General features: G+C 38.6%; 1 protein-coding gene across 1 annotated transcript in view; it reads left to right on the forward strand.

The window, feature by feature from the left end:
- The window catches only part of LOC108576515 (transcription factor AP-2-epsilon), a 107,957-nt gene that overhangs the window by 19,615 nt on the left and 75,377 nt on the right, over positions 1-12,965 (forward strand). The window contains exon 4 of the mRNA XM_017939521.1: positions 12,940-12,962. Coding sequence (XP_017795010.1) covers positions 12,940-12,962 — 23 coding nt within the window. The remainder of the gene's footprint in view (positions 1-12,939; positions 12,963-12,965) is intronic.

Raw genomic sequence — 12,965 nt, forward strand, 5'->3', positions numbered from 1 at the left:
CAGGGTGGTTAAGTTAGGTTAGGAATTTTTTTTATTGGTAATTGCTAAATGAGAAGCTTCAATTTGTTTCAGATGATACAATTTTCAGCTGTTTTCTCTAATTTCTAAGAAGCAAAAATTTACAAAATTGAAACTTTTCATTTAGTAATTACCTTTGAAAAGAATTCCCCCGAATTTGACCCATTTTTCGAAGCCTCAGGATAGTTTACTCCCTTAACGATCTAACAAATTAGGTTGCAAAGTCAAATATTGAAGTGTTTCATGAATTGATTTTAGAATATTGTTAAAAATACTTTTTAAACAAAATTCAATATCAAATAGAAACAGAATCGTGCGTACTGTTTGACGAATCGCGCGGAGCGTTTCGAGAAGAAGGAAGAAGAGGCGATGATGGGCTTCTGAAAAAGAGACGACAATACCAATAATCAGGCAAGTGGTTCGGCCGATTCCAATAGCTTTATCCTTGAAAACGAGCAGCCTGGGTGCTTCGTCCTACCCTACCCCACGCGTTTTCTACTGAATTATAGTATCTCGTCTGGGTCTCTTCACGATCCCACATTTATGCTCGAGAGAGTACAATTTGTGACAGCCTCTTCGCTAAGGGATCTTAGATTCACAAAATCTGCCTCATTGTTGAACCGTCTTTCTCGCGTGGAAGAGTTAGGGTATTTAGGAGACAATGACGATAATCTAGATGTGATATTTTTTTGTGAAAAGTGTTTTGTATATCGTCGTTTCAATGCCAAAATTACGAAACTCGAGAAATTTAGATTTTCCAGAAAGGAAGAAAACCACTTTTTTTTTAACGCACTATTCTGCCAAAAGACTATTTCATTTATCAAATTTAAACGAAAGTTTAAATAATTTTAGTCCTTTCATACAAAAAATTTATTGTGGATCTGATTTACGTCGACCTGAACTCAAGTCATCTAAGATTTTTAAAATCGAACAGACTTAACCCTTTGCAATCGAGTGGCGACTGAAAAGCGACATTAAATAATTACCACTTGGTAAATAATTAATCAAGACAGAGAGCAGATCTACGGGCCTTCATAAATTTCTTCACCAAAGTGCAATGGAGTTTTAAAAAATTTCAAAGAAGATCCGATTTGCGACCTTTCCTATAGAAAAATAACCCCCGAGTGCAAAGGGTTAATATTTAAGCTACTACACTAGTATTATCATCGAGGTCGCGAACATCTTTATTAATATGATCTCTCAAAAGATATTACACCGTTACCCCTAAGATAATTTTTCCTTTTGATCGATAATATCAGTTCATTAAATATCGATGTAAAATCACCTGATTTGCACTGACTTAATCCACCAACTAAGAAGAAATAAGTATAAGCAAAATTATAATTGACAAACTGGTTTACTTGTCCCTTGAAAAATGAAGTTTCCCAAATTTCGACGACATGAAATACAACACATTTCCAAAAAATCAAGCACAATTTCTCACTTCCAAAGCCTCTCACTTCACACCTATTAAAAACTTTGTTAACGGAACATTCACTTCCACCAAATTACAACCACTCTCATCCCACACAGAGTTCCCCGTCTCCTCTGTCGAACGCCTACCTATGCAAAACCATCCAGATTCCATCCACATCTCGAACACGCCGAAACATTTTTTCCCCGTTTTACGGTCTCGATTGTACATATTTACTCTGAACCGCACGCAACTCCTGTGTTCCCCGCGAAAAGAAGGTTGCGCAACTCTCCTCTATCCACGATTAACATGACAACAAACGAGAAGAGAGAGAAGTGTGCGGATTGCGCAAGAGGAAACCATGCGGCGAGGAGACTCGTTATATCGTAAGGGTTCGATATCTGGCCACGCGGTCCCATTTATCAGTATCGATACCGCGAATACCGGTCGGCGTGACTTCACCTCGCGCCGCGCCGCGGCGTTTAACGAGAGAAAGGCGATCACATTTCATCTCATTAGTCGGCTGGCATGGTTACATCAATTTATAACTAACACGGGTCGGCGATAGATACTCGTAATAGCAGCACAGCCACTTAGCCGAGTTAATTAACGCCGCGTTTCCATTTCTTTGGCCGCGTGAAAGCCGGACTTTAAATGGTCGTCGGGAGGTTTGCTCGCGATGAACCCGCGCTCGCAAGTGTGTGCGATTTTCAGTGATTCGACGGCGATTCAGCGCGACCTTAATCCTATTCGACCAAAACGATTTTCCATTTGGCAAACGTACGCGGCTATCGATCATATCGCGGGGCGCTCGTTAAGTCGCGTTTCGCTAATCGGGACGCGCCGCGTCACCGATTCGCGCTGATAAATGGGCGAGGTAACCTCTGCCTGGTGAAATGTAAATACGTGTGCTTTTTTTTAAACACGATGTATGTGGCTAGTTTGCCACTTTCGCGTGTTAATATTAATGGTACCGGCAGGTGGATGTTGCGAGTGAAACGTTTCTGTTTTGGAATCGTTTGAGGCGGGTGTTTGTAGTCGCGAATAGATAGTTTATAATTTGTTCATTTGTGTGTGATGTATTAATACGTTTGGTTTATAAATTTGTGAATTTTCTGCTTCGTTGAATTCGTGTGGAATGTAGTAACTCGTTTGGTGTAAGTTTACAAATTTACTCGGTTAAGTTACTCTAACTGTGTTTTAAGCGTTGCACTTAAACTGCTTTGGTTTAATTTACGTGTTAAATTAAAGCCTGCTCGGTTTATTTTAGCTGGTAAGGTTGATTGCGTGGTATGATTGGTTTAACTTTATGTTTCACAGCATAAAGTTGTGAATTTTCTACTTCGTTGAATTCGTGTGTAACGTACAAACACGGTTGGTTTATAAATTTGTGAATTTTCTACTTTGTTAAATTCGTGTGTGATGGTTTCTAAAGTTGTAAATTACTGTTTTAATGTACTTACACTACCGCTTGGAATCACTATAGGTGCACTCCTAGTTACACCAAAATTGACGTATGTATTTATTTGGTAAACGATTCTTTTCTACAGTAGATCATTTTAAAGGAAGATAAAAAGGCTATTTGAAATGTGTTAAAATATTTAAAGCGCCTAGCAGTACTATTTTAAACGCTGCTTTAATGTATCTACGATACCGTTTGGAATCACTACAGGTACATTCTAAGCTACACCAAAATTTATGTACGAATTTGTCTGGTACGTGATTCTTTTTGACAGTAGATGATTTTAAGGGAAGATTTACGATAATACTATTTTAAACGCTATTTTAATGTACACTATCGTCCAAAGTTTGGAACCACTGTGCATTGGAAGTTACACAAAAATTTGCAAGAGTTAGCAACTTCAACAATTTTTTATTACTCAAATCAATCGATATAGGGTTAAATTGCTATTGACCTCCATAGCATTACAATCAGTAGCAAACTCAATATTGATGAAAATTGGCGGGTGATTCATAATTTGCGTATACTCACATTGTATGCCTACAACAGAAAACACAATAATACTATCTTAGCAACTTTGAGAACGTTTTAAAAAATTTCTTATCGTTCAAGTCAGTCGATACGAGGAAGATTGCTATTGATCTCCAGAATATTACAATTAGTAGCAGATTCAATATTGACGAAATATGAGAAATATTCTCAAACTTTCATATGGCGCATAATTTTTTCTTACAATAGATCATCTCAAGCGAACACAGAAAACGCGTTAATACTATGTTATTATCAAAAAAATATCGCAACGTCGAGACTCTAAAGCAAAGTAACAATCATAAAAGAAAGAGAAAGAAAGAAAACTACAAGAAGAAAGTCGCGTTTAACACAAAAATAACAAAATCACCATCTCACGTTCGATACATCGCGTTACTTTCGTTCCACCATTTTTATCGATCTCTCTCGAAAACCTTTTAACTCCGTACCGCGTGTAGGTCGAACAGTTCATACACCGGAGCTTGATATTTTCGCCATTCCGCTCTCCCGGTTAGAGAAACGAACGTATCGCGGCAATCTGGAATAGTCGTAATGGAGAAAACGATTACAATAGAGGCGAACAATCTGGCAAGGAAATCGGAGAAACGTGCGCGGAGATTTCTTCTCGATCCGTGGACCTCGTGGATCGCACAGGAGAGATATATGACAATAATGGTAAGGGCTCGTAATACAACCGTATTTGTGACACGACCGACTCTCCGCTCAGTCATGGATAAAATCTCCAGTTTTTCTCGTTGAATGTGATTAAGATTCCGAACGTATGTCCACCTTGTGTTTCAATTCTTAGAAGACCGTCTTCGTTCTCTCTCTCTCTCTCTCTCCCTCTCTCACCGTATCTCTCTTCAACTGTAACGTACTAACCACGACACGTGCATACCGCATTTCTTACGTAAGAATCGTATACCGACGTCGATCCACAAATTTTACGGCCAATTACGTTTACTTTAACGAGGAAGTTACTCGAGTTCGTTCTTGAAGCGTGAACACAACGAATACCGACACCGGCACCGGCTGTATTTAAAAAATCGTATACAAAAGTGATCCACCCGGATCGTAAACATCAATATTCATCGAGGCTTGTGAATTTTTAATCTACAATACGCATCCTATTATAACGCTGATTATAATTTACACGGTAATGATATAACCGTGTTGTATACCCCGCGACAATAATAAATGTGACCTGTGTTAATGATCGAATATTTATGAACGCGAGGTTTACCACCGGTTGGTATCGTTTATAGTCCCCTTCTTTGCCGACATCAACGATGCCACGCTTCCCTCTTTCCTTAATGGTAGAATTTTTTCAAAAGGGTCCCGTCTCCGGTTGCGAATTATAAAATTCATTTTTCCCCCGTTTACCAGGTGAATGATATTCCTTGAAAGTGCACACTGCCACCGGGATGATTTATGTAATCGTCCAGCGATACTCGATTTACCGAGGTTTTAATTGGTTTTAATATCCGACGGTTAACTCTCTTCTCTCTCCCTCCCACTTCCTATTCCCATGTTCGCCACGGCGAATAATCGAACCAGTTGAAACTTTATTTATACTTCGGTTAAATTAACCGAATGTCACCGGGCGAATTTATGGTTAATTACCGGCGTACCGTTTCGAAGAGCTTCTTGCGCTTCTTCTACGGAAATTACACGGGAACTTTGCGATACCATGCCATAAACGTTGAACCTAGCGGAGTTTTATAAACGATCGAGAGAGTTTCTAGTAGCTTCCAGTTCCGTCTATCTATTCCCGACTTGACATCATTGCAATTACATACCTCACCGCGATTATATCAACGATTAAAGCTAATCGTCGAGTCATCGAGACCTGGTGGCGTTCATGTGAGAACTGGGTCTCCTCTCGAAGTCGTACTTTCAGTTTTCTTTTTTCTTTTTTTTTTCAATTTTTGTGTTCTTATGTTTTGATAGATATACTGTGATAGAGTATGTGTCACTTGAGATCACTCGTCATAAATAGAGAGACGACAGGGGGAAAAGGAAAGGGAAATAAGGGACGAGTTTCGTCCTGGATCTTCTGCGTAATGTACCGTGAGATCCGTGTCTTAAACTAATGTTGTGAGTGAGAAGGCTGGACAGATAATAGTTATGCTTTAATAAAAATAGTGTGATAAGGTATATGGCGATTGGTTATGGAAAGAAGAAATAAATAGAGAGAGGATAGGAGAGAAAGGAAAAGGAAAGAAAGGTGGAAGTTATCGGTAAGGCTACCTAAGAGACTCGTGTCTTAAACGTGGAGGATGATTAGAATTTTTTTTTTTATACTAATGCTGTGAGTGAGAAGGCTGGACAAATGGTAGTAGTACTTTAATAAAAATGGTGTATGGCGATTATGGTTACAAAAGAAGGAAATAAACAGAAAGGGTATTACTATTTTTTTTTTTATCTAATATTGTGAGTGAGAAAGCTGGACAGATGATAGTTACATTTTAATAAAAATACTGTGATAAGGTGTACGGCGGTTGGTAAAAATTTCAAAGAAGATCCGATTTGCGACCTTTCCTATAGAAAAATAACCCCCGAGTGCAAAGGGTTAATATTTAAGCTACTACACTAGTATTATCATCGAGGTCGCGAACATCTTTATTAATATGATCTCTCAAAAGATATTACACCGTTACCCCTAAGATAATTTTTCCTTTTGATCGATAATATCAGTTCATTAAATATCGATGTAAAATCACCTGATTTGCACTGACTTAATCCACCAACTAAGAAGAAATAAGTATAAGCAAAATTATAATTGACAAACTGGTTTACTTGTCCCTTGAAAAATGAAGTTTCCCAAATTTCGACGACATGAAATACAACACATTTCCAAAAAATCAAGCACAATTTCTCACTTCCAAAGCCTCTCACTTCACACCTATTAAAAACTTTGTTAACGGAACATTCACTTCCACCAAATTACAACCACTCTCATCCCACACAGAGTTCCCCGTCTCCTCTGTCGAACGCCTACCTATGCAAAACCATCCAGATTCCATCCACATCTCGAACACGCCGAAACATTTTTTCCCCGTTTTACGGTCTCGATTGTACATATTTACTCTGAACCGCACGCAACTCCTGTGTTCCCCGCGAAAAGAAGGTTGCGCAACTCTCCTCTATCCACGATTAACATGACAACAAACGAGAAGAGAGAGAAGTGTGCGGATTGCGCAAGAGGAAACCATGCGGCGAGGAGACTCGTTATATCGTAAGGGTTCGATATCTGGCCACGCGGTCCCATTTATCAGTATCGATACCGCGAATACCGGTCGGCGTGACTTCACCTCGCGCCGCGCCGCGGCGTTTAACGAGAGAAAGGCGATCACATTTCATCTCATTAGTCGGCTGGCATGGTTACATCAATTTATAACTAACACGGGTCGGCGATAGATACTCGTAATAGCAGCACAGCCACTTAGCCGAGTTAATTAACGCCGCGTTTCCATTTCTTTGGCCGCGTGAAAGCCGGACTTTAAATGGTCGTCGGGAGGTTTGCTCGCGATGAACCCGCGCTCGCAAGTGTGTGCGATTTTCAGTGATTCGACGGCGATTCAGCGCGACCTTAATCCTATTCGACCAAAACGATTTTCCATTTGGCAAACGTACGCGGCTATCGATCATATCGCGGGGCGCTCGTTAAGTCGCGTTTCGCTAATCGGGACGCGCCGCGTCACCGATTCGCGCTGATAAATGGGCGAGGTAACCTCTGCCTGGTGAAATGTAAATACGTGTGCTTTTTTTTAAACACGATGTATGTGGCTAGTTTGCCACTTTCGCGTGTTAATATTAATGGTACCGGCAGGTGGATGTTGCGAGTGAAACGTTTCTGTTTTGGAATCGTTTGAGGCGGGTGTTTGTAGTCGCGAATAGATAGTTTATAATTTGTTCATTTGTGTGTGATGTATTAATACGTTTGGTTTATAAATTTGTGAATTTTCTGCTTCGTTGAATTCGTGTGGAATGTAGTAACTCGTTTGGTGTAAGTTTACAAATTTACTCGGTTAAGTTACTCTAACTGTGTTTTAAGCGTTGCACTTAAACTGCTTTGGTTTAATTTACGTGTTAAATTAAAGCCTGCTCGGTTTATTTTAGCTGGTAAGGTTGATTGCGTGGTATGATTGGTTTAACTTTATGTTTCACAGCATAAAGTTGTGAATTTTCTACTTCGTTGAATTCGTGTGTAACGTACAAACACGGTTGGTTTATAAATTTGTGAATTTTCTACTTTGTTAAATTCGTGTGTGATGGTTTCTAAAGTTGTAAATTACTGTTTTAATGTACTTACACTACCGCTTGGAATCACTATAGGTGCACTCCTAGTTACACCAAAATTGACGTATGTATTTATTTGGTAAACGATTCTTTTCTACAGTAGATCATTTTAAAGGAAGATAAAAAGGCTATTTGAAATGTGTTAAAATATTTAAAGCGCCTAGCAGTACTATTTTAAACGCTGCTTTAATGTATCTACGATACCGTTTGGAATCACTACAGGTACATTCTAAGCTACACCAAAATTTATGTACGAATTTGTCTGGTACGTGATTCTTTTTGACAGTAGATGATTTTAAGGGAAGATTTACGATAATACTATTTTAAACGCTATTTTAATGTACACTATCGTCCAAAGTTTGGAACCACTGTGCATTGGAAGTTACACAAAAATTTGCAAGAGTTAGCAACTTCAACAATTTTTTATTACTCAAATCAATCGATATAGGGTTAAATTGCTATTGACCTCCATAGCATTACAATCAGTAGCAAACTCAATATTGATGAAAATTGGCGGGTGATTCATAATTTGCGTATACTCACATTGTATGCATACAACAGAAAACACAATAATACTATCTTAGCAACTTTGAGAACGTTTTAAAAAATTTCTTATCGTTCAAGTCAGTCGATACGAGGAAGATTGCTATTGATCTCCAGAATATTACAATTAGTAGCAGATTCAATATTGACGAAATATGAGAAATATTCTCAAACTTTCATATGGCGCATAATTTTTTCTTACAATAGATCATCTCAAGCGAACACAGAAAACGCGTTAATACTATGTTATTATCAAAAAAATATCGCAACGTCGAGACTCTAAAGCAAAGTAACAATCATAAAAGAAAGAGAAAGAAAGAAAACTACAAGAAGAAAGTCGCGTTTAACACAAAAATAACAAAATCACCATCTCACGTTCGATACATCGCGTTACTTTCGTTCCACCATTTTTATCGATCTCTCTCGAAAACCTTTTAACTCCGTACCGCGTGTAGGTCGAACAGTTCATACACCGGAGCCTGATATTTTCGCCATTCCGCTCTCCCGGTTAGAGAAACGAACGTATCGCGGCAATCTGGAATAGTCGTAATGGAGAAAACGATTACAATAGAGGCGAACAATCTGGCAAGGAAATCGGAGAAACGTGCGCGGAGATTTCTTCTCGATCCGTGGACCTCGTGGATCGCACAGGAGAGATATATGACAATAATGGTAAGGGCTCGTAATACAACCGTATTTGTGACACGACCGACTCTCCGCTCAGTCATGGATAAAATCTCCAGTTTTTCTCGTTGAATGTGATTAAGATTCCGAACGTATGTCCACCTTGTGTTTCAATTCTTAGAAGACCGTCTTCGTTCTCTCTCTCTCTCTCTCTCCCTCTCTCACCGTATCTCTCTTCAACTGTAACGTACTAACCACGACACGTGCATACCGCATTTCTTACGTAAGAATCGTACACCGACGTCGATCCACAAATTTTACGGCCAATTACGTTTACTTTAACGAGGAACTTACTCGAGTTCGTTCTTGAAGCGTGAACACAACGAATACCGACACCGGCACCGGCTGTATTTAAAAAATCGTATACAAAAGTGATCCACCCGGATCGTAAACATCAATATTCATCGAGGCTTGTGAATTTTTAATCTACAATACGCATCCTATTATAACGCTGATTATAATTTACACGGTAATGATATAACCGTGTTGTATACCCCGCGACAATAATAAATGTGACCTGTGTTAATGATCGAATATTTATGAACGCGAGGTTTACCACCGGTTGGTATCGTTTATAGTCCCCTTCTTTGCCGACATCAACGATGCCACGCTTCCCTCTTTCCTTAATGGTAGAATTTTTTCAAAAGGGTCCCGTCTCCGGTTGCGAATTATAAAATTCATTTTTCCCCCGTTTACCAGGTGAATGATATTCCTTGAAAGTGCACACTGCCACCGGGATGATTTATGTAATCGTCCAGCGATACTCGATTTACCGAGGTTTTAATTGGTTTTAATATCCGACGGTTAACTCTCTTCTCTCTCCCTCCCACTTCCTATTCCCATGTTCGCCACGGCGAATAATCGAACCAGTTGAAACTTTATTTATACTTCGGTTAAATTAACCGAATGTCACCGGGCGAATTTATGGTTAATTACCGGCGTACCGTTTCGAAGAGCTTCTTGCGCTTCTTCTACGGAAATTACACGGGAACTTTGCGATACCATGCGTACACACCGGTTGCCATAAACGTTGAACCTAGCGGAGTTTTATAAACGATCGAGAGAGTTTCTAGTAGCTTCCAGTTCCGTCTATCTATTCCCGACTTGACATCATTGCAATTACATACCTCACCGCGATTATATCAACGATTAAAGCTAATCGTCGAGTCATCGAGACCTGGTGGCGTTCATGTGAGAACTGGGTCTCCTCTCGAAGTCGTACTTTCAGTTTTCTTTTTTCTTTTTTTTTTCAATTTTTGTGTTCTTATGTTTTGATAGATATACTGTGATAGAGTATGTGTCACTTGAGATCACTCGTCATAAATAGAGAGACGACAGGGGGAAAAGGAAAGGGAAATAAGGGACGAGTTTCGTCCTGGATCTTCTGCGTAATGTACCGTGAGATCCGTGTCTTAAACTAATGTTGTGAGTGAGAAGGCTGGACAGATAATAGTTATGCTTTAATAAAAATAGTGTGATAAGGTATATGGCGATTGGTTATGGAAAGAAGAAATAAATAGAGAGAGGATAGGAGAGAAAGGAAAAGGAAAGAAAGGTGGAAGTTATCGGTAAGGCTACCTAAGAGACTCGTGTCTTAAACGTGGAGGATGATTAGAATTTTTTTTTTTTATACTAATGCTGTGAGTGAGAAGGCTGGACAAATGGTAGTAGTACTTTAATAAAAATGGTGTATCGCGATTATGGTTACGAAAGAAGGAAATAAACAGAAAGGGTATTACTATTTTTTTTTTTATCTAATATTGTGAGTGAGAAAGCTGGACAGATGATAGTTACATTTTAATAAAAATACTGTGATAAGGTGTACGGCGGTTGGTCATGAAAAGAAAATAAATAGAGAGAGGATAGAGAGAAAAGGAAAGGGGAAGGAAATTACGATTCGTCCTGGATCCTCCTAGTGAACTCGTCGGTAAGGCTACCTAAGAGACTCGTACCTTAAACGCAGGGGACGATTAGAATTTTTTTTTATGCTAATGTTGCGAGTTAGAAGACTGAGCTAATAATAGGGGTGGTAGCGAGAGGGGTGTGTTCTTTACTGCATCCTCCTCTGTCTTCTCTTTTGATTCGTCCCTACATGTCGTAGTCCATTTACCAGACAATATTATAGTATTGGGTTTAGCAAGTAGTATTATTTAGCCGACACCAAGAATTGGAGTGGGAAGAAGTTTCAAAAAGGCCCACATTAAGTCACTGAATCCACGTTGAATCGGGTTAGAAGTTGTATTAGCAGTTGAAGCAATGGGAACTGTCGTGTTCTCAACACGAACCACGCGACCGATCACGCCCACCGTTGACTTGCATCGCTTCTATCTACCTGCCAATAAGGGTTCGCGAAAGAGGCCTTTTTCTGGGAAGGGCGTTGATTGGCCCTTTTTCTGAATTAGCAGCTACAAAAACATGTATAAAGGTAGCTTTCGCAAGCCCGAGACCAGAATATGTACGGAGAGAACTAGAATATGTACGGAGAGAATCAGGGCGTGTACGGAGTGTACATATTAAAAAAAAAACCGAACAACGTAGTTTAACCTAAAACTAAACAACCAATAGGGGTAACATCCATCGTGATATCTTCCAACCGAGAAATAAGATCACGGTACCAAACAGGAACCTTAACGACAACTAGCAAGGAAGGTTAATCTTTTAATTTAAACTAAATTTGGAGCGCATTCTTTGCGCGCCGCATCAAATGAATTACGTTTTGTTTTTGTATGTTTAAAAAATAAATGACGTGTCAGGTTTAAAATTGCGCGTGTCATTTTCGAAGTTCCACGACGAGTTAACTCGTCTTGCGCGCTGGCGAAGTATTTCGCGACGAGGAGTTGACTCATCGCTTAATATTTCAAGTGACAAATTAGAAGATAAAGATAGAATAAATAAGCTATTAGATTTCTGATGTATTACGACCTTAAAATAAGTCGACACTTCGCATAAGAATATTCTGCAAGTGTCTATAAACGCTTCACCTTAACTCACTGCAACGTGCTGAGATTTACTAGGAAAGTGATTATATACCGTGATTAATCGAAATACGTAAACGTTTCCATTGACTGATCCTTTCGTAGTAAAGAGGTCTCGCAATCGTGACGAACTCCAGTGGAAACGTTCAATATTTATTTCTACCAACCTCACATTTCACATATTAATGAACTCAAATTTACCTACTTCTACCACTAATATTATTCACAATATCACGTCATTTATAATAAGACTCAACCTATCATTTCTAATATTACACTAAAAAAATATGAAAAATATTCTATTATAAAATATTGCTGAATTTTCGGAAGTGAAGATTTCAGAATACGACGTCATTTGTAATAAGAGTCAATATTACACTAAAAAAATATGAAAAATATTCCGTTACAAAATATTGCTGAATCTTCGGAAGTGAAGATTTCAGAATACGACGTCCTTTGTAATAAGAGTCAATATTGCACTAAATACTTTTAATATTCCATTAAAAAAATGTGAAACATATTCCGTTACAAAATATTGCTGAATTTTCGGAAGTGAAGATTTCAGAATACGACGTCATTTGTAATAAGAGTCAATATTCCACTAAAAAAATATGAAAAATATTCCGTTACAAAATATTGCTGAGTTTTCGGAAGTGAAAATTTCAGAATACGACGTCCTTTGTAATAAGAGTCAATATTACACTAAAAATATATGAAAAATATTCCGTTACAAAATATTGCTGAATCTTCGGAAGTGAAGATTTCAGAATAGGACGTCATTTGTAATAAGAGTCAATCTATCACTTCTAATATTACACTAAAAACTATGAAAAATATTCTATCACAAAATATTGCTGAATTTTCAGAAGTCGAGATTTTCCTTCTTCATTCTCGCCACGTATAATGTACCTATTATGTATTTATGTGTATCGCCCCACATAATTTCGCCGTATGCAAACGAAAGAGGAAGCAAGGATAACGCTGTACATACATTTTTCTTCTATAAATTTCAGACGAATATGCACGCGACGTTTCCGTA

Source organism: Habropoda laboriosa, unplaced genomic scaffold, assembly GCF_001263275.1.
Source record: "Habropoda laboriosa isolate 0110345459 unplaced genomic scaffold, ASM126327v1 scaffold376, whole genome shotgun sequence".
NCBI lineage: Eukaryota > Metazoa > Arthropoda > Insecta > Hymenoptera > Apidae > Habropoda > Habropoda laboriosa.